This window comes from Pelophylax lessonae (assembly GCF_965119305.1).
Source record: "Pelophylax lessonae genome assembly, chromosome: 13".
Lineage (NCBI taxonomy): Eukaryota > Metazoa > Chordata > Amphibia > Anura > Ranidae > Pelophylax > Pelophylax lessonae.
The window spans coordinates 132,093,181-132,118,465 of NC_138780.1; the positions used below are offsets into that span (position 1 = coordinate 132,093,181).

A 25,285-nucleotide genomic window follows, 5' to 3' on the forward strand; every position below is an offset into this window, starting at 1 on the left:
TGTAGTCTTGGCATACACTGTGTGACAGCTGATTGGAGGAAAGGCACACACCCCCACTCCACATAGGCAGAGGAAGGAAGAAATGTGTGAATAGACCAGCTGTCTGCTAATCTATTTATAGCACCCACCCCGACACAAAATTCAGCCTGGTTTTATCTCAGTTGACAGAGGACTTGTCGGAAGTTATCATGCTGAAAACAGAACACATAGTTTGACTCAATTATTTATATTGCATAGTTCTCATCATACCCCGGAAAAGTGGCGAAGGCGGGACACATCAACATGCCCAAAATGCAGTCAGGACCCTGAAAATTGAATACACATTCTATGGAGGTGCCCCAAACTTCATTGCTATTGGCAGGGAGTAATTTCTACTATTAACCTGGTCTTTGGGGTGGGCTTATTAGCGGAACCTGGGTTAGGCTTGCCGTCTATACTGAATAGAACGAGGATCCCTGAAAATACTCTAGTTCGGATATTATGGTGTCTTTTTTTTGCCCGTAAATTTATCGCACAAAAGTGGCTTGCACCTCATCCCCCAACAGTTTAGGGGTGGATAACACAAATTAAGGAGAATATACTTAAAGAGAAATGGACTTTCTTGCATAGAGGCTGTCCAGAGAAGTTTGGTAAAGTATGGTAGAAATGGCTGATCAAAATGGATACTGTTGTGAATTAAGGAGGGGAGGGGTGGGAGTGGAAAGGTTATATATAATATATATATATATATATATATGTGTGTGTGTGTATATGTTTTTTTTTGTTATTTGGGTCTGTGGGGTATTATGTATAAGGATATGTTTCAATAAAAATTATGTGATTAAAAAAAAAAAAAAGAAAACAGAAGAACAGAGCAGCAGAAACACACGGGACTTAGGGCTTTGGAGAGAGATAAGAAAACACTGCAGATACTTGTACCCAGGTCATATTTCATGAATTAGGTTTACATCCACTTTAAGCTGTTAGTGCCGGTTCACATTTGTGCCATGCGGGAACGCTGCGAATATACAGCGTGTTCCCGCATTGCATCCGCACCCCTGGCAGTTCACACTGCCATATGCGATACGCTGGGGGTGTCAATTAAAAGTTAACGACACCCCCAGATCAGATCGCATATCACAGTGCGATCTGAAAGTTCGCACAGAATCGGATCGCACTAGTGTGAACCACCATGTGATCCGATTCTGCTGCGGACCAAAAAAAGGGTCCTGTGCGTGTTTTTAGTGCGATTGCGGTGCAAATTCAGCCATACAAACTGTATGGCTGAATTTGCACCGCACAGAGATCGCATGTAATTTTAGGAGCAGTGCGCTCAGAATTACATGCAATCTCTGTGATCGCACAAATGTGAACTTAGAGAAAACCTATTTTCATAGGACCAGGTTAACGTCCTGTATTAGTTTATTTACCATCATACTGGAGGTCCCTGATAGGGTCGTTTTCTACAGCCAATTAAACCAGAAAAGCATAGATTATCTTTAAGGTCTGTGAAAGATAACTGAGAACCCAAAGAAACCTTACACAAACCCTGAAAAAACACACCAACACCATGCAAATAGTGTGTTGGATAGTAATAAGCTTACAACCGCAGCACTGCAAGACTACAATTGATAACGTCTGAGTGTGGGTTAATTGTTACAATCACCGTTATACTCATATTAATATAATAGCATCAGCTAAATAACTGTTTTCAGTGATAATTGCATTTTCCAAAAATGTACAACCGAAACAAGCAATTTGTTAATATACATGAATTCAGGCTCTTTCTATTATCAGACCCACAATGTCTGGATCCTTGATTCCCCGAGGCTGCCACAGGGTTTGTTGTTAAAGCTAGGAAAAAGGAAAATATTTTACACAACATACTAATCTCTATCTCCCCCTATTCTCTCTCTCTCTTTTTTTTTTGTTCTGGCTCTCCCTGGCTGATAGATGAGGCTTTTCTTGTCATTTCTGCTTAGCATTCATTAGGCTCTGCTGTCTTGCTATTCCTGAGAAGGTAAAATGGATTGCCTTGTGTTCCACATTGTGAATGTTTAGACAAAGGCTTTGCAGTTGTAGTTGTGCGGTGCTCACCGAGGTGTCTGTGTTTGAGGTGCAAATTTGTCATCTATTCTGTCCATTTCATTCATTGACGGCTTCGTTTTCCTGTTCTGTGATTTTCTAGGAGGGAACAACGAACATCGGGAATGGTGATCATGATATAGGTAAGAAAAAAGGCTGTAAATGTATGCCAGATTCTGTGATTTGACCTATTTCCAGACAATTCAGTATTTTAGCAGCATTCATTACTAGTGTATTGCAGACTTAAAGGCAACGTGAGGCAAAACATGTTCATTTAATTTAAATTTTAACAGCTAGTATTTTCTGACCCTGATTTTGGTGTGGATGTTTGGAGAGTTGTACGAATGTAGGTACTGTTTTATTTAGGATGTATGCCAGAATTCACAGCTTATTGAATAAATTGATGCAATCATTGCTTGTTTGCTTAGTGCAGCTAACGTTCAGTAATAAAACAAATCTGTAGATGTGACTATTCAAAACTGTATTAATGGCTGAACAAAATTATAGAACATCCTATAAGTCTAGATTGTATGCCAGTTGGACAGTTATAATTCAATCGTCCTGTACCCTAAGGGGTGCCTAATGTATTGTAGAGGCGGGTTGGTCTAAGGGATTTTGAGGTAATTAAAATATGTTTTGGGATGGATTTAGCCTTTCCTATTAAAAGTGTTACTAAACCCACAACTGTAAAATCAGTCTGTAAATGCAGTAAAGCATGCTTGGTATACTCACTGTGGAACCCAAGGGGTTAATCTCCACATTGTGTAAACAGGCTGTTTGATCCTGTATGCACAGATCCTCCTCTTCTTCCACTGACTCCAGAACATGTCCGGATAAGACAAAGCTTTTGGAGTCAGGCTGTACATGCTCAGCTTGGTGTGTATTGCTAGAGAGTTTTTTTTTGGAGAGTGCATGTGATCAGCACAGGGCCAATCAGCACTCTCCAAACAGAGGGTCAGGGGAAAAGGAAAACGCCTCCTACAAGCTTTAAGCAGAGAGTGAAAGAAGTCACAAGACTGCTATATAATGCTGATGAGAAAAGGTATTTGCAGTTTATATTTACTAAAATATTTGCATTTCCATGTTCTGGGGGAGACCTAATATAGTGAATGCAGGGTCCTGGGTTTAGTAAAACTTTAGGTCTGATCCAAAACCAGTATCTTATAGGTGCATACTGGCGGCAGGAATCAAATGAATAGGTTTGTGCTCAAAACCTTTCAGCATATGTATAGTCTTGAAGCTAGTAAAGTAGATCCTGAATTCAAAAAGAGAAGACTTGCTCTGTTAAAGAAAACACCTAGAAGTGTTAATTGTGACGAAACTGGACCCTGAAAATGTACTTTTTGTGCTGAATTCCTCCTGAAAATAGCAGTGCACTTCCTGGTATGTGAGGGTGCACTTCCGTGCTTTACAGCCTCATACAATAGCTGTACATCTGCAGCGTGAGATCTAAGGCACAGCTGCCTCTGACTGTTAGGAGATTTGATGATGTCACTACTGTGCTGCTCACTGTTCTCTTTGCTGGAGGTTCTGACATGAGGAAGCAAAGCCCTGCCTCTACCAGGATGGCTGTCTCCAGACAGAGACACAGTGCAGAACAAAGCAGGGTAAGTTAATAATTGGGTACAGCTTATTGGGTTCTGTTTCTCTGTAAAGGGGAGTGACCACATACAACTACCTCAATCAGTTTAGTAGCTTGAGAACTTTGACAAAGGTCTCATTCGCAGACATCGAATTTTGTGTGCTGCAGATCAAAGTGATTCTAAACCTTAATTTTTTTTTTTTATTCAATTTAAAGTTACATTTACCTGTTCTGTGTAAGGGTATTGCACAAAGCGACCCCTTACCAACTCTTCTGATATCCCCCACTGGCACTCTCTGCTCCTCCACTTTTGTATGTTTCCCCATAGCAAGCCAAATGCTATTAGAGAAAACGAGCGGGCATGCTTCTGAGCTGGGCTGTGTGTGTCCATAGACACACTAGGCGCAGCTTTGCCTTGCCCTCCGCAACCTCCTCACAGGATTTAACTTAAGAGCCGAGGGTTTCCGCTGCTCTTAGCAAAGCCTTTGAGAGATGCTAGACATGCACAGAGCTGGATCGATGGAGAACTCAGGTAAATGTTTAGGAAGAGGGAGGGAAGGGGAACAGGTAGTGGAAGGTTTTTTACCGTAATGCAGAGTATGCATTAGGGTAAAAAAAACCTTTAGAGTTTGAAGCCACAAGCTTGGTCTTGATCATTCAAATAAGTAAATAATACTCTCTGGTTTGGGGAGCAATTACCACTACTTTAAAACCAAGAGACACTATGCTTCTACATGCATTATATGATATAGTCTGACCAGGCACACCAAGGTGACCCCGCTTCTTTTGTCAGTCCAATAATAGTTATGAAATATTTATATGTTCAGCTTGAATGATGCTTTTGTGCCTACTCTTGTACTATAAGTGGACACCAATAGTATAACATAACAGTTGGCTGGAAAGAAACAAGCTCAGCCCTGAAATTGGTCTGCAAGATATTTGTAGGTTTATCTAAGAAAGTCCTGGGCCTCGCAACATGGACTTTCCATCAGTTTTGGTAGGCAAGGAAGCCTGATTGAACCATTCTAAACACTGCATTAATGGCAAACTGTACACTGGCAGTTCCTGTATGACAGACACCGCTGTAGGGAAGCTAGACTTCCGAGCGCCAATGAAATGGTTAGAAGCTACCTAGCCTTTATGTTTGTTATAATTGCATTGTATCCATTTTATAAAATATATGTACAATTTAACAAGGATGACTATAATGACTACAGCAGGTAAGTAGATGAGTCTGGGCACTCAGGTGCTGATATTTCTTCTTCAATTGCTGTAGATTTTGTTACCAAGATCCGCTCCATTGAATAATGAAATATTTGTTTTTTGTGGATTGCTTCTTCCATGGTGTCATAAAAGTTGAGTGATTGTTCAATTTAGACCAATTTAGATTCAGCATTTTCAGTTCATTTTTCCCATTTAGAATCCAGCTTAATCACCAACATTTTAAAAACTGCAGCAAATAATCTTTCTTGTCTATAGATTACAAATTTGGTAAATACGTTTTAATTTCAAGTCTGTGCTAGGAAAATTACATCTAGAATTTGATTTTTACTTTGGCTAACGCAGACCCTTCATTTGTTTAATTTTTTTAAATTATAAATTACCTAAACAATCTAGTTTCCTTGGACTCGCAGTGGTGAGCTGTTTTGGAGTAAACCTGTGGTGTGAGGGCTTTTAATGATGGCCTTCTTCTGGAAATGCTGTTTGCATTGCTGCTATGCTGGTCACTAGATTTAATACTCCTGACCCAGAACTAGTATGCGGATCAGAAAAGCCAGGGTACAGTGCGATGTTCTTATCTGAATACTTGTTCTAGGTTAATAGCTCAAAGCATTGAAGCTGAGGGGCAGCTAAAAACTCAGGCAACAAACATAGATGATTTCTGAAAAGGCAGTCTACATGAAAGAATTTCTTTAACTTTACATTTCAACTTTTAAGAAGTGAACGCTCCATTTCACACAATAAAACATAAGCACACCTAAACCAATCTGGGAACTATTTTTCCTTATTTGGGGAACTCTAGGCCTTTGAGGATGTTAAAGGTCCAAACTATGGAACAACAGCTTATGTTGCTGACCAAGATTTAGAAATATGCTGACTTTTCTTTTTGACTGTTAAGTGTTACAGGGTGAATGCATCGAGCAGAATCACTGTATAATCGAGAACAACTTTGGAGTTGTAGAACTGAGGCCAATCTCAGGAGCTCTCTGCACAGTCAACGGGCAAGAAGTCACAGATGTCTGTCGCCTCTGCCAAGGTCAGTAATTTGTTGTCACCTGCTACATCTAGATAAAGTGAGTCTTTGATTTGCCCATGTACAGAAAATCGATAGGTTTTCTTAACTGCTGCATAACTGCACATACCCACCTTCTCTTTACCCCCCTGCCTCTCATTTCTGCCTCCAGGTACAAAGAGAAGCACCTGGTAGTTCTAGGTATTGTCACTCTTACCCCTAATGCAGGCGGAACATTAATCTGAAACACTTCATAAATAATAAATCACACGGAGGAAGCTGCGCTTAGATTATTACAACAGAAAAAAGTATTAAAATTGAATTAAACTATTTGCATAGAGCCAGCTGCTACACATATGCAGGATAAGACATAAAACATACATTTAGGAAAAGGTGTAGCGCTAAAGCAAATCACATTGGTCCTTTTATGATTGTGAAGAGATACGTTGATCAGGCAGATGAGTGAAGTCCACCACCAGCAAACACCAACCACACTGCCTCTTACCCTCCGACTGATTGTAATGGAGCATTAGTACATCCCACAGCGGGCTCAACCGGTCTCCTTATTCAAACCGATACTCCAATCTGTGTTGCAGTAATAGTATCTCCAAATAATCAAACCTCCAGGGATAAGCACTCAAACAGGGCTCCAGAAAAAGAGAAGATCATATAATCATATAACATCATGTCAATTAAACTGCTGGGATATTGATCTGGTCAGTTAAGTAGCAGAGGGGGTTGTTAATCAGTTTTAGATGCTTTGGTGGTAATGAGATTAACAAAAGGGGCACTATATGGGCAACAATGATACAACCTCCAAAACAGAAATGGCTTTGCAGGTTGAGGCCACTGACATTTGTTTTCCATACTCATCTTTTCTGACTATTTTTCACTAATTTTGCATTTGGCTAGGGTCGTTGTCACTTCTGGTAGCATGAGGCGATACCTGGACCTTATAGAGGTTGCACAGGAAATCCAACTCCTCCAGGATGACACATCAATACGTGTTATTGCCAGAAGGTTTGCTGTGTCTCCCCAGTCTCAAGAACATGGAGGAGATTCCAGGAGTCAGGCAGTTACTCTAGGAGAGTTGGACAGGGTGGTAGAAGGTCCTTATTCCATCAGCAGGACCAATATCTGCTCCTTTTGGCAAGGAGGAACAGGATGAGCACTGCCAGAGCCCTACAAAATTACCTCCAGCAGGCCACTGGTGTGAATGTCTCTGACCAATTAGAAACAGACTTCATGAGGGTGGTCCGAGATCCTCTAGTGGGCCCTGTGTTCATTGCCCAGCACTGTGGAGCTCAATTGCCATTGAACACCAGAATTGGCAGGTTCGCCACTGGTGCCCTGAGCTTTTCACAGATGAGAGCAGGTTCACCCTGAGCACTTGTGACAAACGTGAAAGGGTCTGAAGAAGCCGTGGACAGTGTTATGCTGCCTATAACCTCGTTCAGCATGACCAGGGTAAGTGATGGTCTGGGAAGGCATATCCATGGGGGGACGCACAGACCTCTACAGGCTAGACAATGGCACCCTGACTGCCATTAGGTATAGGTATAACATCTTTTGATCCATTGTCAGACCCTACTCTGGTGCAGTGGGTCATGGGTTCCTCCTGATGCACGACAATGCCTGGCCTTATGTGGCGAGAGTATGCAGCCAGTTTCTGGAGGATGAAGGAATTGATACCATTGATTGACCCTTACGCTTGCCTGACCTAAATCCAATAGAACACCTCTGGGACTTTATGTTTTGGTCCATCCTACGCCGCCAGGTTGCACCTCAGTCTGTTCAGGAGCTCAGTGATGCCCTGGTCCAGATCTGGGAGGAAATACCACAGGACACCATCCGTCATCTCAATAGGAGTATCCCTTGAAGTTGTCTGGCATGTATAAAAGCATGAGGGGGCCATACAAACTACTGAGTAACATTTTGAGTTGCTGCAATAAAGTTTCAGCAAAATGGACTAGCCTTCTGCATCATTTTTTCACTTTGATTTTTGGGGTGCCTTTGAATTTAGCCCTCTGTAGGTTGATCATTTTCATGTCCATCAAATGATGTGGCATCCTTTCGTTCCTAACACATTACCCAGTCCATATCAGTAAAGCTATCCAGAATGAGATTTTTCCCCAATTAGATGTGATGTGTTTTCAAAGTGTTCCTTAAATTTTTTTGAGCAGTGTATTATACAAACAACATCATGATTTCAGGAGCAGGGTTGCTAATAATTTCCCTTATGTCCATTATTATACTTTTATTTAAAGTTTCCAAATATGGTGGCTGCGCAACCCCAGGCAATGTTTTACATACAGTGGGGAAATAATGATTTCATTATTTATTTAACAAGTAATTGTTATCATAGGTGTAATAAATAATAGAGACAGAATATCAACCAAAAATCCAGAAAAAACACACGATACAAATGTTATAATTTGAGTTGCAGTACAGTGAGTAAAAAAAGTACTTGATCCCCTACCAACCAACAATAATTCTGGCTCCCACAGACTGGCTACAGTATGTGCTCATGCAGTACACAGATTAGGCCTGCCAATTCAAGAAGGTGCTCCTAATGACAACTGAGATCTGAGGAAGGGGCGAATCCCCGAAACATGTCATCTCAAATTTGGCATTTATAATCTTTCCCCCATTGTCTCACTGATACTCCGTGTGTGGACCCTTGCTGTTTATACCATCTGCAATCTGTTGCTGTGTCCCCGGTCTGGTGACATCATCAGTCGGCACAGCTCAGGACACAGGAGTTCTGGAGGAGCCGGCGAGCCCTGTGTGTGTGGCTGATCAAGAGGTGTCACCACATCCAGCTCGAGTGGACGACGTGAACTGTACTCTCCTCCTCTCCTCTGTGATGCACTCCCTGGTGTGATCCTTCACCTACACCACAGACAGCCCCTTACCATCGACTTTTCTGGATACATCAGCAACAGCACCAGCCACCCCTGCAGGTATTTTTCCATTGTCCATGTTTCTTATGGTGACCTGCGGAAGTGGTTATTTCTTTTTGCCATCTTCCCATCGGAGCTTATGTGGACAAGTTTTTAATCATTTTATCACATTTAACTGTGACATTGTTTCTCTATCGCTCATTGACAGACGTAGTCTTCTTGATTCTCAAGAGCTGGGTTATGTTGTCTCCGCAGGAGTAGGACTAGGCAGAAAGACAAAACGTTCTGGCTCCACCTTAGGGGCAGTCCCTGAGGGTATATCCTCCCTCTCTCTGCCACAGGGAATCAGTTTTTTTCTGTCTAGTCAGGAGTAAGGACCTAAGTTCCTTGCTGGGATCTTTTGGTCCTGGCAAGACTTTTTTTCTTTAAGAAAAAGACATTTTTTAGGTAGTTTTCTCCAGTTTTTTTTCCTGTGAGATCTTCAAGCAAAAATGCCGGACTGGGTGACACTTGTGGTCACCCCAGCCGGCCTACGAGCGCGCGCAGACCATGGCATTGCGCTTGGTCGGCCGCGACATATTCAAGTAAGTATGCGGGGCCGGGCGACGGGCTGGATGTTGAGATCCAGTGGTCACCCCGGTTTCTGCCCTCGAGCGCGTGCAGACCAGAGCTCCGCGCTGGGTCGGCCGCGACGGAGTCCCAGTGGAGGGACTGACCTTGCGAGTTAAAAGTCTCGCTTGGACGCCAGGTACCAGAGAGTCGAGGCGTCCGGAGTGGTCCACAAACCCCCACCCCGGTGGAGAGGGTATTGTGAAGAGAGGGTGCCTGTCGGTTCGGTATGGTGAGTAAACGTTCCCTTTTTTCCTCGTTATGAGGCAGTATGTATTATGGGCCCCTCCATATATGGTCAGTATATATCTGATACTTACAAGTCCCCCTTGTAATACAGCATGTGTTTGTGGGAAGTGGACTTGGTTTAAGAGCTAACACTCTACCCAGCAGACTGTAACATTACAGCAGACATAGGAGGTATAATCCTACCTTATGTGTAGTGTATCTTCTGTAGATCCATATATCGCCTCTTAGCAGAGATGCAGGTGGATGTGCTGGGAAAAACGATTTCGGCGGTCCGCCGCCATTTTGCCGTAGACCGAATGCATGTATGTCCTCAGGTCACGCCGGCCGCCATGTTTTTGGAGTCTTATGTCTCTTCTATGGGGGCGGCCATGTTTTGTGAGCCCAGCTACCTCGTGGAGAGCTGGGAACGCCGGAACGCGTACACAGGGGGCGGAGCCACGCCTTCTACCCGGGAAAAAGCAAACAGCTCCTTCCAGTCTGTGTAAGACAGACGCTGACTGCAGTTGGTTGGAAACTGCACTGCATCGGTTGGTGAGCCTTGGGGGTCCCTCTCTCTCTCTGTGGGATCGAGAAGCAGGTACTCTGAGGGGCGCTATTGCGCTAGGGGGAGACACACAAAAAAAAAAAAAAAAGTTTTTTTGTTTTGCTGGCAAAGGTGTCCTGAATTAACATGGACCCTGCCACTCATGTATCTCCTCCGGATCCCCTCGAGGGGTCTGCGGGATCCTCCAGCACCCCATTGACAATTGAATCATTGTCAGCTATTATGGAAACTTTTGTGTCCCGGGTGGAAGTGGCTTGTCAGGGACAGGGCGCAAGAAAGCGACCCCCGCCTAACCCCATATTATCTGAAACCTCGGATTCAGATTCTGAGCCCATTTCTGCAGTTGCAGGTACTTCATCTGGGATTGGTGTCTCGGGTCCTGTCTCTTCAGACAGTGAGGAGGATGTTTCGGCATCCGCCATAGCCCGAGAGGAAGCGTTGGTAAACGCACTCATTGTATCTGTTCAAGAGACCTTAAGGTAACAGGGTATTCCATCGGAAATAGCTGAAACTGAAATCTCTTTTGGGACTAAAAAACGCATCAAAGTGGCGAAGGTTTTTCCATTGCCCAAATGTTTTGGCAATCCAATCGAAGAAGAATGGCGTCTGCCAAAACGCACTTTTACTATTTCTAAACGCATTGACAGGCGTTATCCGTTTGAGGAAACCCTTATTAAGAAATGTATTGTAAAAGGTAACTGATGCTAAAAAACGTCAACCACCCGCCCGGCGCTAAAATATATATATAAATCAGTGTAAGGTATAAAGAAATAAATATATCTACTCAAATCATGAATAAATAGTAAATAAAATCATGTAGATAAAATCATGTAAAACATGTCACTCTGTGCATCCTTTTAATGCACTAGCTGCCACTGTAAACGTAAAACTTGCAAAATCAAATGTATAATAATAGCCCAATCTGTGCGTCTCAGTTCGTTATATCATACATTCAGCGGCGCTTCAGCACACACAATGTATGTGTGCAAGTATATTAGTCAGTTCCTGCAGTGCTTCAGAGCCTGCAATTGCAAACTAGTTCCAACTCCACAGGATGTGCAGTCACAGCCAGCAAAAAGATTTCTCCTCTGATGTTCAGCACCAGTGATTGTACACACAGTATCACTAATCCTTCACCACACCGACTGTGCACCCCTATGAAGTGGCCACTCACCGAATTGCCCTTGAAATATCGCCTTTATGCATAAGCTGCATGAGCCCTTGCTTCTAGTCGGTCTGTCGTCGCTTAGGCACGTCCAGATCCTATCCGTCCACCAGGGGTCACTATCAGGCTGTATATCTCCTCAGTGCAATTTGTAAGCAAACGACATGAAGCAAGAGAGTAGTGTAATACTGTTTCGACTTTATTAATTAAATAAAACTTCCCTCCCCTTCAGCGTATATGCTTACATTTCAATCACCCTTTGCACGCATATCATAAACACAGAGGCTTTGAAAGGTACCGCCGCTCGCCGACCGCGAGCTAGTCCCTGCTGTGGATTACAGCGCTCCTGCGGCTAACAGGCGAGATCCAGAACAACAGCGGTATCCTCCCTTCGTCTCCTCAGCAGCAGCGTACGTGCATCCTGACCGGTTTCGTCTGGTAGACTTCCAGACTACCAGACGAAACCGGTCAGGATGCACGTACGCTGCTGCTGAGGAGACGAAGGGAGGATACCGCTGTTGTTCTGGATCTCGCCTGTTAGCCGCAGGAGCGCTGTAATCCACAGCAGGGACTAGCTCGCGGTCGGCGAGCGGCGGTACCTTTCAAAGCCTCTGTGTTTATGATATGCGTGCAAAGGGTGATTGAAATGTAAGCATATACGCTGAAGGGGAGGGAAGTTTTATTTAATTAATAAAGTCGAAACAGTATTACACTACTCTCTTGCTTCATGTCGTTTGCTTACAAATTGCACTGAGGAGATATACAGCCTGATAGTGACCCCTGGTGGACGGATAGGATCTGGACGTGCCTAAGCGACGACAGACCGACTAGAAGCAAGGGCTCATGCAGCTTATGCATAAAGGCGATATTTCAAGGGCAATTCGGTGAGTGGCCACTTCATAGGGGTGCACAGTCGGTGTGGTGAAGGATTAGTGATACTGTGTGTACAATCACTGGTGCTGAACATCAGAGGAGAAATCTTTTTGCTGGCTGTGACTGCACATCCTGTGGAGTTGGGACTAGTTTGCAATTGCAGGCTCTGAAGCACTGCAGGAACTGACTAATATACTTGCACACATACATTGTGTGTGCTGAAGCGCCGCTGAATGTATGATATAACGAACTGAGACGCACAGATTGGGCTATTATTATACATTTGATTTTGCTTATTAAGAAATGGACAGAACCACCTGTGGTGGATTCACCAATTGCTAGACTGAATAAAGCCACGGTTATTCCTTTAGAAGACGCTCCGTCTTTTAAAGATCCAGTGGATCGCAAGATAGAGGCTATGTCTCGCACCATGTTTTCCTTGATTGGATCAGCTTTCAGACCTATAATAGCTATTGGTCTGGTTTCGCAGGCTGTAACTGAATGGACCAAGTGGTTACGCCGGGACTTAGAAGAGGTCCCTCAGGCGGTATCAGATTTGTTGGAACAAATGATACAGGGGTTACAGTTTGTGTGTGATGCGGCGTTAGACGCCACTCCATTATTGGCGCGGGCATCAGTCTCAGCAGTGGTTCTCAGGCGTACACTGTGGCTAAAAGGTTGGTTAGCCGACCAAGGTTCCAAAAAAGCATTGGCTAATATCCCCTTTTCAGGAGAGCGTCTATTTGGAGCCAACTTAGATGAGATCATTAAAGATCTCACGGGTGGAAAGAGCACCTTTTTACCGCAAAATTTTAAAGGTAGAGGAACTCGTCAAAGACGAGGGCCTTCTTTTTCTGCTCACAAGAGGTTTTTTCGTCCCGCGGGTGAAAAAACGAAATCCTCCAAAGCTCCTGCAGGAGGCGTCAGGGGTCGTTGGTCGGGCAAGCAAAAGCCCGCCCCCTCCAGACCTGAAGATAAACCATCCAAAGCCTGAAGGTGCGCCCCCACCCATAACTGGGGTGGGGGGACGTCTTCGCCGGTTCCCGGATCCATGGCTTTCCAGAATCCCGGACAAATGGGTTTGCGAAGTCATAAGGTCAGGGTACAAGATCGAGTTTCGATCTCTCCCACCGGCGCGATTCTTCCCTTCCAATATCCGACTATCCTCAGATCGTTTAGAAGATCTGCGGAGAGCAGTCACAGATTTACTACAACAAGGAGTGGTAGTCCACGTTCCTTGGACAGAACGGTTTCAAGGGTTTTATTCAAACCTGTTTACAATACCCAGGAAAGAGGGCAAAATGCGTCCAATTCTGGACTTAAGAGCACTCAATTCTTTCGTCAACATAAGAAGATTCAGAATGGAGTCCATTCGCACGGTAGCAGCCTTCCTGCATCCAGGGGATGTCCTAGCGTCCATAGACATCAAGGACGCCTATCTTCACATTCCCATTTTCGCAGGACATCAGCGGTTTCTACGCTTTTCCGTAGAGGAGAACCACTATCAGTTTGTGGCGTTACCTTTCGGTCTCGCCACGGCTCCGCGGGTCTTCACAAAGGTGTTGGCCCCAATGTTGGCACTTCTGCGCCAAAGAGGTATATCGATCCTTGGTTACCTAGACGATCTTCTGCTTCATGCAGAGTCTCCTCAGACCTTGCTACAAAACATAGAAATTACTATGATTTCTTTACAGGAATTCGGGTGGCTGGTGAACCAGCAAAAGTCATTTCTGGTTCCCACCCAGAGGCTCGAATATCTGGGTCTAATTCTAGACACAGTCAGGACAAGAGTTTTTCTTCTGGTAGGGAAACTCCGAAAGATTCAATCAGCAGTCCAGTTGTTACTGTCCAACAGCTGGTCTTCCCTTCGGACTTGCATGAGGGTTCTGGGGTTGATGGTGGCTTCATTCGAAGCAGTCCCATTTGCCCAGTCCCATACCCGAATTCTTCAGCAAGAGATTCTTCTCAGATGGAATCGGAATCCGGAATCCCTGGACAATCAGATCCGATTGAGCAAACAGACCAGAGAGTCTCTGGTCTGGTGGCTTCGGTCTCCGATGCTCAGCCAGGGAAAGTCATTTCTGCCAATATATTGGACGATAGTGACCACGGATGCCAGTCTATCCGGATGGGGAGGAATTCTCGGTCAGTTATCTGTCCAGGGACTTTGGTCCCCGGAAGAATCCAGGTTACCGATAAATGTATTGGAACTGAGAGCGATCAGACTTTGTCTGATTCACTGGACCGAGCAGCTCCAGGGCAGCCCGGTTCGGATCCAGTCGGACAATGCCACGGCCGTGGCTTATGTCAATCACCAGGGGGGCACCAAGAGTGTCCGAGCGGCCAAAGAAGTGGCTTGCATTCTTCGCTGGGCGGAACGATTTGTTCCAGCAATCTCTGCGGTGTTCATTCCGGGGGTGGAGAATTGGCAGGCAGATTATCTCAGCCGTCAGACCCTGGATCAGGGGGAATGGTCCCTCCATCCAGACGTTTTCCACCAGTTGTGCCTACGGTGGGGCACCCCGGATGTGGATCTGTTGGCATCACGATTCAACAGGAAAGTTCAGAGATTCGTGGCTCGCTCCCGCGATCCTCTAGCAGAAACCACAGACGCACTGATCGCCCCGTGGGGGCAATACCAGCTAATATATGCCTTCCCTCCTCTCGCGTTACTGCCAAGACTTCTTCGCAGGATAGAGGAGGAAGGAATTCCAGTAATCCTGGTAGCTCCGGACTGGCCTCGTCGAGCTTGGTACGCCGACATGGTCAGACTGGTGGCGGACGTCCCGTGGAGACTTCCTCTCAGGGAGGATCTACTGTCTCAGGGACCGATCTTCCATCCTGCTTTACGATCGCTGGCTTTAACGGCCTGGCTATTGAGACCCAGGTGCTGAAGGACAAAGGTTTGTCAGCTTCAGTTATTCCTACTCTAGTTGAAGCAAGGAAAGCGACTTCCAGAAAGATTTATCATCGCACATGGAAGTCCTACATTGCATGGTGTGAACCTTTGGGGTTCCGTCCTCGGTCTTATTCGATTAGTCGAATATTGGCTTTTCTGCAACAAGGGGTTGAGCAGAAACTGGCCTTGAGTACTATCAAGGGTCAGGTCTCAGCATTAGCCATCTTCTTTCAGAAGCCTTTGGCTACTCATTCCTTGGTGCGGAATTTCATCCAGGGGGTGCGACATCTGGCTCCGCCAGTGCACGCGCCGTTACCCCCCTGGGATCTTAATTTAGTGTTGTCGGTTCTTCAGAAACCTCCCTTTGAAGATATTAGGGAGATTCCTCTACCCACGTTGTCCCAGAAGGTGGCCTTCTTGGTGGCTATTACTTCTGCACGCAGGGTGTCAGAACTGGCCGCATTATCTTGTCGTTCACCATATCTGGTGGTTCATAGAGATAAGGTGGTTCTTCGTCCGAATCCATCCTTCCTACCAAAAGTGGTTTCAGAATTTCATCTGAATGAAGAAATTGTATTACCTTCCCTGTGTCCTAAGCCCAGTCATCCTCGGGAGTTTGCTTTACACTCCTTGGATGTGGTCCGGGCGATCAGGGTATACTTGAAAACGACAGACTCGTTTCGCAAGACGGATTCACTTTTTGTGATCCCAGATGGACCCAAAAAGGGGTTGCCTGCATCTGCCGCGACCATTTCCAGATGGATCAGACAGACGGTAGTACAGGCTTATTCTATTAAGGGTCGGGAGCCCCCGTTCCCTGTTAAGGCGCACTCCACTCGGGCACTTAGTGCGTCATGGGCCTTTCGCCATCATGCGTCAGTGGTTCAGGTGTGCAAGGCGGCTACCTGGTCGTCGGTGCATACCTTTACTAAACATTATAAAGTTGATGTAATGGCATCGTCTGATGCCTCGTTTGGCCGCAAGGTTTTGCAGGCCGCAATTTGAGGAGACCAGTGGTCTACCTCGAGGGTTTTTTCCGTTGGAAAATTTTTCTTTAGTCTCATTCTTTGTTTATAATGAGCCTTTAAAACTTCTAGTTTGGCACCGGTTGGGCCTTCTAGATTGGATTTGATTTTGTCAATCCCACCCCTCATTTGTGGCACTGCTTCTGGATGTCCCAGCTCTTGAGAATCAAGAAGACTACGTCTGTCAATGAGCGATAGAGAAAAATGGATTTTTGTAAGATCTTACCGTAAAATCCTTTTCTCTTAAGCTCATTGACAGACGTAGTACCCGCCCCTCTATCATTGAGTTGGGTTGGGTTAAATTCTCTGTACTGCTTTAAAACAGAACTGATTCCCTGTAGCAGAGAGAGGGAGGATATACCCTCAGGGACTGCCCCTAAGGTGGAGCCAGAACGTTTTGTCTTTCTGCCTAGTCCTACTCCTGCGGAGACAACATAACCCAGCTCTTGAGAATCAAGAAGACTACGTCTGTCAATGAGCTTAAGAGAAAAGGATTTTACGGTAAGATCTTACAAAAATCCATTTATTCCAACATGTTTAGCCTTGGTGTATTTTTCTGTGTTCGTGAGCGCTAAAACTCCTTTTTTCCGGAGCTTCTATCATTTGGGATTGATTATGAGACAGCTGCACCCCCGACTCAGGACCCAAGGCTATTTCTTTCATACAGATTTTTCTCCATGCCATTTTTTCCCCATGCTATTTTTTCACTATGTTTTTAACATATTTTTGGCCATATGTTGTTTTTGGGTTTCTTCTTTGGTAATTAGTTCTCAGCGCCAGGTTTTTTCTTTTGTACAGTCCAGCTGAACATCTTCTTGGCAATTACAAAAAGTCTTTTTACGCTATGTTTTGTTAGTGAAAAAATCTATTGAAAGTAAAAAGCTTCCAAATATGTATAAAATAAATGTAGGTGCTGGAAAATATAATACCAATGCTGTGGTCCCAGCACATGGTACTGTTTTTTTTTTCTTTCCCCCCCACAGAACATTTCTATTCACCATGGTGGCTTTGTAATGCAGTGATTCACATCGCAACCCATGGCGCTGAAAAAAATACCACGTGCAGTACTTTTTTCAGTACACACGTAGCAACACTGTGGTGCACACAGACACCATTGGAAACAAGGAATTTTGCCTTGTCTATGCACCAGGGCTCCTCTGAAAATAGACAATATAACCCCAATACATCTGGTGGGAGTGGCCCACATTTTAGTAGATAGATTTCTTATTGCCACTTACTATATAATTTCCCCTGACAATTAGTCAGAATACAGAGATCAAAGCAGTAATTTGTACAGACATCCTCTATTAATCTCGGCTTACTGTGCACTCTAGGAATTACTAGCAGCCTTCTTGCTGCCAAGCATAACCGCTAATGCCAGAGAAGTTGGAAGGAGAATGCATTCAAAGAGAAAGCTAATTAGATGATCTTAAAGGAACAGCGCCATAAAAATTTTGTACTGTATACGGGCATGTTAAAATATTGATTTATAGATGGATGCATTGTCACTGTTCCGTGTTTTGGTAACTTTTGACATGCCTGTGTACTCATTGTTGATTACTCCAGGCACAGGGGTGTCTTTCTTTGCCCCCCCCCCCTTTTTTTTAATATAGGGTGTGTTTGTATTATATACTTTATCAAAGCACAGGCTTCAGTCACACCTAAAGCTTCATTCACGCTTGTGCAACCTATAAAGTCGCATGGCAAGTCGCATCCCATGTATTTCAATTGCAGCACTTAAAGTTTCAGCGTCTTTAAAAAAGGCTCTTGCCCTACTTTAATGCAACTTTCATGTGACTTCATGTGCCATAGACTGCAATGTAAACTCTCAAAAGTCATGAAAGTTGAATCTTAATGTTATCAATGCATGTAGTACCCCAATCCTCAGGGCTGTCAGGATTGGGGTACTACATCCCTCAGCAGAACCTATCCTGGTCCAGGTGGCCAAACAAGCGTTACCCAGTCTTAATACTATATGGTATATAAGACCCATTCTGTCTGGTGAGTGAGTTTTCTTACTACCCTCCACGGTGGAAACAAGTATGACCACTTGACCGTTTGGAAGCTGAGCACAGAGCACCTGCACTTTACTGCACCCAGGAATATACAAGTCACCCATGAACTCATTTTTATTTTTTTTATTTTTTTTTATTTTTTATGGAAATACTTATGAACTTTTTTTGAGCACTTATTGATTATTATTAATCACAATAGTGCACTGATATTTCATTTAGTCTTTTTACTGTATTTATTCTGTATGTCATATTGAGCACCTGGCTTTTATTTATTATTTATCTATTAGGCACTATTGGTGTATTCGTGATATTTGCATTTATTATTATTTATTGTATATGCACTATTGGCACTTCAGAATCTAAGGCTGCATTCACATGTCAGCGTTTGGATCGCGGGCAGAATCGCCCCGATTCCGCCCGCGATCCGGAGATTATTGCAGATCGCAGGACACCTGTGCGCGATCCAAACGCTGACATGTGAATGCAGCCTAATTGAATTCCTCAGGTGCACCCATCCCATTTCAACACTCCTCATATTTTTTTATTAAATTGTGTCACTGTTAGCACATCAAGCACCAACTTTATATACTATTTATGCACTACTAGTAATTTATAGTTTAGCCATTCAGGCTTACCCATCCCCATTGATACTTACTCCTCTGGAATCACAGCACTATAGGTAGCCACTTTACTTGTGGCTATATACAACACATCTCTACCCTTTCTATAGCAGCTGCATCTGATATACATTGACTATCTATTTATTTTCCTAAATATTATATTACCTAGTCCATTGGCGATATACCTCTAAGTATATATATATATATATATATATATATATATATATATATATATATATCCTTCATACTATCTGTATGGCTGAATTCGCAACACACAGACATTGCATGTGATTTTCAGAGCAGTGCGCTCAGAATCACATGCAATGTCTGTCATCATTATAGTGTGAACCAGGGCTTATACTTTGTACAGAGCAGTGGGCTTTGAATCACATGCAATGTCTGTCATCATTATATTGTGAACCGGTGCTCACACAGTTGAAATCAGAGATGTTTTTTACAGGACAATCAAATTCTCTTCTAATGATCTGTACTCTTCGATGGATATAATATGTGCTGTACAGTGTTTTGTCATCTTTATTGAATATGAAGTCATGGTGCATTATACATTATGCCTTTTTTTCTCTTTAGGAGCTGTAATTTTATTAGGGAAGTATCAAAAATTTCGATTTAACCACCCAGCAGAGGCTGCTGTCCTGAGGCAAATGAGATCTGTAAGTTTTAAATGATATCACCGTAAAAATAATCCCATCATATAGTATGCTATGGAATATGACACTGATTACATTTTTCAAATGTATGTGCATTTGGATGACATCATTCAATGTACCACATTATTGTTCTACACTGTGATGCTTAACACAATACAAAGAAATGTGTAGCAGATTATCTTGCTGTGGTTTGATTTAATTGATTTGATGATTAGGTGAAATTCTGCTTGTGGGTTTCATTTATCAGTGTCTGAAGCAGGAGTTGCCTGTGCTTAAGCACTTGCCTACAGGGCACTTAAACCCTCTTCCTGCCCAGGCCAATTCTCAGCTTTCAGCGCTGTCGCAATTTGAATGACAATTGCGTGATCATGCAACACTGTACCCAAATTAATTTTTTTTCAAATAAATAGAGCTTTCTCTTGGTGGTATTTAATCACTACTGGGGTTTTTATTTTTTGCTGAACAAACAAAAAAAGCCCAAAAATGTTGAAAAAATAAGAAAACTGTTTTTATAGTTTGGTATAAAAGTTTGCAAACCGGTATTTTTTATCCTTTATTGATGTGGGCTGATGAGGGGAACTGATGGGTCCTGATAGGCACTGATAGGCTGCACTGATAGGAGACACTGATGGGCACTGATAAGGTGGCACCGGTGGGCACTGATAGGTGGCACTGATGGGTGGCACTAAAGGGCACTGGTAGGTAGCACTGAAGGGCACTAATAGGTGGCACTGATAGGTGTCACTAAAAGGGGGCACTGATAGGTGGCACTGATGGATAGCACTGATGGGCAGTGATATGCACTGGTAGATGACACTAATAGGCAGCACTGATGATGGGGCACTGATAGGTGGCAATAGTGGGCGTTGATTGGTGGCACTGATCTGCACTGGTAGGTGGTGTTGGTGGGCACTGGTAGGTGCCACTGGTGGGCACAGATGCTCCTCTCCTCCTTGGGACCGATGTCCCTCTGACAGCAGCGGCCATCTGCCTTTTTTCTCCTCACGCTGATAGCGTGAGGAGAAAAAAAAAAGCTGATCGCTGGCTGTTGTTTACATCATGTGATCAGCTGTCATTGGCTGACAGCTGATCACGTGGTAAGGGGCCGCGACCAGACCTTGCGCACTCCGCATGGACGCCCTCCCGGCAACTAAGGTCCCCGCTGTAGCCATCTTTCGGCTATAGCGTAGATAGGAAGAGGTTAATAATATTAATAATAAAAAAAACTTCATCAGTCTTCACCTGCTCATTATACTATTTAAACATTATGCTCCTCAGGGTCGATGGCATTATACTCTTTTTATGGATTTGTTTTAAATTTTAGTAAATATATATAAATAATAATAAATTATAAATAAGCTATTGGAGGCAGCTTGCTGTCTGCTTTATATTCTCAGCTATGTGTTACCTGTATACGAGGTGTTTTTATTGAATAATGAGACTGATTAAATAACTCACCTTTATATGTATTACAAATGTAATTCTTGTCCCCTTCAATAAATTCCCCATTTGCACTAATACATTGCTGCAGTCTTGTTTTCCACTGGTCAAAGGCATATAGAATTATTGTTTTTTTTTTTTTTTTTTTCATAAATGTCACTCTTTTTTTGTTTATAGCTCAAAAAATTAAAATCGTACAGGTGATCAAATACTACCAAAAGAAAGCTCTATTTGTGGGGGAAAAAAGGACATTGATTTTATTTGGGTACATCGTCGCACGACCACGCAATTTTCCGTTAAATTAAAACACAGTGCCGAATCGCAAAAAATGGCCTGGTCATTAAGGGGGAAAATCCTTCCGATCCAGAATTGGTTAATTAAACAAGCTGCGGATAAAAGCTGATTGGTTTCTCTGCCAAATTGTAACTATTTTTTCCCTTTCTGGCTTTAGTAAATAAACCCCCTAGTGTTTTTGATGTCATGATTGTAATCCTAATTGACACCTGGTGTTTTTTGGTTCCATTAGGGCAATCCTGACTGACACCTAGTAGTTGATTTACGCATTTGCGTTTTTGCTGCATTTTTCCGCGTTGCATTAAATTTAACACATCGCATGATGCGTTTTTGCAACGTTTGACTTGCATTTTCCCTATGTCACTTCCCACTATTCTAATACAATTTTCATGCGATTCTAGTGCAACTTGCTTGCGATTTTGGATGACCAGGGAGGAGAGGTGGGGTGAAAGTCGCATAGGAATGAAGGGCACTATTGAATATAATGTGATTTCCCTTGTCACGCGATTCTGTGAACTGGAGCTTGAAGCACTTCCCACAGGTGTGTTGCATGTTTGATTTGTACCGCGCTAAAAATGCAGCAAGCGGGACTTTGAAAAATGCAATGGACCTGCAACTGACCAGTGTGAAGAGTTCCAAAGGGGTTTAATGGTCATGCATTTTTCTTTCAATTTTTTTAGCGCAAATTTGGAAGAAAAACTGATCATTGTGAAAGCAGCCTAAATCAACCCCCTAGTGTTTTTGTATTAAAAACAGGGTTTTGATATATGTAATATCACCCTCTTGGGATGAGGTCACCATAGATGTCAATCATGTGTAATAAAGTGATTTTGCACAAAGCCCATCTGATGGTCATCTTTGTGTCAGGGTATGTTGTGCACCTATTTATTCTGATGTTTTAGGTTGTGTTACTTGCTATACCCTTTTGTGTGATGATGTTGTAGGTGTCATTATGCAGAATGATATCATTGTTTTGATGTTGTCTCTGTCATCTATGACATCTCCTAGTTTGTTGTTCGTTTGTTTCTGACAATTGTATTATCTTCAGTTGTGAGGAGGTTATTGGCCACATTATCTAGCTGGTATTGTACTGTTTGTTGTTACAAGAGATCTTGGCGTATTTACCAATGTAGTGCAGTAATTGTGTGCAAAATGCACAAACGTGTAGCAGCCACTGATCTTTTTGTAGTTGTATACCTAATCAATTCATTATATTTGGTTGCATTGGGTTACTTTATATAAATAAGATGCCTTCTGTGGGAGAGCAGAGGTCTATCTCCAGCAGTCCGTTACAACCCCTGAAAATTAACAATTACTTACTTATTTAGCTGTTAGCATGAACGGTGCTAATTGTAGAGCAGTAGTTGGGACTGCGCCTGTGGGTGTTGGACCGCTGGAGAGAGACTGCTGCTTTCACACAAAGGGCAGCAGTCACTCTCTTCACCCCGCTATGAGGATTCTTACTTTGGGCTTGGCCCTGGGGAGCAATTAAAGGACAAAATAAATGTGAGACATTAAAAATGCAATGTTTCTCTTTCGTTCATTGATGGACACAGCTCCATATCTTCTTTGACCCTTGGGTTATGCTGCTCTCCATAGGAGTAGGACTAAGCGGAAAAAAATTCACTACGCCCCTAGGGCAGTCATAGGGTGTATACGTCCCACTTCCTGCTATAGGACTTCAATTTTTCTGCCTAGTCAGGAGAAAGGACCTAAGTTCCTTGCTGGGATCTCTGGTCCTGGCATTTTTTCACTTTTAAGTGAAATTTCTTTCTTTTCTTATTGTCTGTTCCTGTGAGAACTACAATCAACTATCGGACTGGGTGACGCACTGGATATCCTAGATCACTACGGTCTTCCCAGTCTGGCCAGCCAGCACGACCTAACTTTAGCTCCGCGCTAGGTTGGCCATGACGAGTGAAACACCTCGCGAGGACCCATAGCCCTGGTCACGACCTGAGTCGCAGCGTACCTCTGGCCGCAGCACCCCCCGTTCCAAAATGGTGCAGTGGACTGCCCGGAGTGGTGCTCGCTCGGTTCCCAGATGTGGTGAGTAGTGTCCCCCCTCTCCTCTGGGAAAATGTTGGGGTGGACGCGGGCCCTTTCCTCAGGTCGGTAGGCCCCCTATGTGTCCTTCCTTCCCGCTTGGTGTCCCCTCCTCCTCACTAGCAGGGTCCCCTGCACATGTCACCCTCATCTACCCCCTTAGTCCCCCCTCCCTGGGGGGCATCTTTGCTTCTTTGCAGACCCGTGGATCTCTTTCAGTCAAGACAAATGACTTGGTCCAGTTACAAGATCGAGTTTCAGTCCTTGCCTCTGGCAAGGTTCTTCCTTTCCAACTTGCGCCTGTCCCCGGATTGGCTGCAGGGCCTTTGCAGGGCAGTCCAGGATCTGCTATCAATGGGAGTAATTGTGCCGGTTCTAGAGTTGGAATGTTTTCAGGGATTTTATTCAAATCTGTTTACTGTTCCCAGGAATGAAGGCAGGTCCATCCAATCTTGGACCCCAAGGCCCTGAATCGCTTTGTGCGGGTTCAGAAATTTTGGATGGAGTCCATTTGCACGGTGTTGGCATCCTTCCATCAAGGGGATTTTCTGGCCTCTATCGAGCGTTTTCTTCTCTTTGCAATGGGAAAGGAGCATTATCAATTTGTGGTGTTACCCTTTGGTCTCGCCTCAGCTCCTCGGGTATTCACAAAAGTGTTGGCTCCGGTGTTAGCCTTGCTCAGGCAGAGGGGGATCGTGGGACTGGGCTACCTGGACGATCTCCTTCTGCGAGCAGAGTCTCCGTCTGTCTTAAAAATTATCTGGATATCACTGTGCGAACTCTGAATTTTCAGGAATCAGCTCTGACTCTGTCCAACAACCTGAACTACCTGGGCCTGAATTTGGATTCAGCCTCAGCCAGGATGTTTCTTCCGGAAGCGAAACTGCTGAAGTTGCAGCATGCGAGTCGGCTCCTGTTGTCCAACCGTCAGTCGTCTCCCAGGACTTGCATGCAAGTGCTGGGCTTGATGGTTTCCACCTTCGAGGGGGTTCTGTTTGCTCAATTCCATACCAGGCATCTGTAAAAGGAGATTCTTGCCAAATGGGACAAGAATCCTCAATCTCTGGACGATCTGATCCTGTTGAGCTGGGGTGCAAGGGGATCCTTGATTTGGTGGCTCAGTTCCCCGGCGCTTTGACAGGGGAAGTCCTTTCTCCCACTGTACTAGATAGTGATTTCCACGGATGCCAGCCTGTCCGGGTGGGAAGGTGTCTTGGGCACAGATTCGGCTCAAGGGGTTTGGACTTGGGAGGAGTCCAGTCTGCTGATCAATATCCTGGAGATACGGGCGATCAGGCTTTGCCTGTCCCTGTAGATGGATTGTCTGCAGGGGTGCCCAGTAAGGATTCAATCGGACAATGCCACGGCTGTGGCATATGTCAGTCATCAAGGGGGCACCAAAAGTGCCCTAGCGGCCAGAGAAGTAGTCGGCATTCTAAGGTGGGCAGAATATGTTCTGGCCCTCTCTGCTGTGCACATTCCAGGGGTGGAAAATTGGCAGGTGGACTACCTTAGTTGACAGACGTTGGAGCCAGGCGAATGGTTTATTCACCTAGAAGTGTTTCAACAACTGTGTCTCCAGGGGGGGACTCCCGATGTGGACCTGTTGGCCTCTCGTCTCAACTGGAAGGTTCAGAGGTTTGTGTCAAGATATCGGGATCCTTTGGTCGACGCCGCCGATGCTCTGGTGGCCCCTTGGGGTCAGTATCGTCTAATTTATGCTTTTCTCCACTACAGCTTCTGCCGAGACTTTTACGCAGAATCGAGGCAGAAGGTATTCCAGTCATTCTGGTGGCTCCAGACTGGCCTCGCCAGTCTTGGTACTCAGGCCTCGTAAGGCTGGTAGCCGATGTTCCTTGGAGACTCCCCTCAGAGAAGATATTTTGTCTCAAGGGCCAATCTTCCATCCTGGTTTACGGTCACTGGCTTTAACAGCCTGGCTATTGAAAGCCAGGTACTGAAGGATAGAGGGTTGTCGGATTTGGTGATTCCTACACTGTTAAAGGCTAAAAGATATGTCATCGAGTTTGAAGGGCGTACATTTCTTGTTGTGAGT

The 25,285-nt window shown here is 44.2% G+C and overlaps 1 protein-coding gene across 1 annotated transcript in view; it reads left to right on the top strand.

The window, feature by feature from the left end:
* Positions 1–25,285, top strand: part of STARD9 (StAR related lipid transfer domain containing 9) — a 297,129-nt gene that overhangs the window by 190,186 nt on the left and 81,658 nt on the right. Inside the window, exons 17-19 of the mRNA XM_082274962.1 lie at positions 2,168–2,207; positions 5,766–5,903; positions 19,370–19,452. Coding sequence (XP_082131088.1) covers positions 2,168–2,207; positions 5,766–5,903; positions 19,370–19,452 — 261 coding nt within the window. The remainder of the gene's footprint in view (positions 1–2,167; positions 2,208–5,765; positions 5,904–19,369; positions 19,453–25,285) is intronic.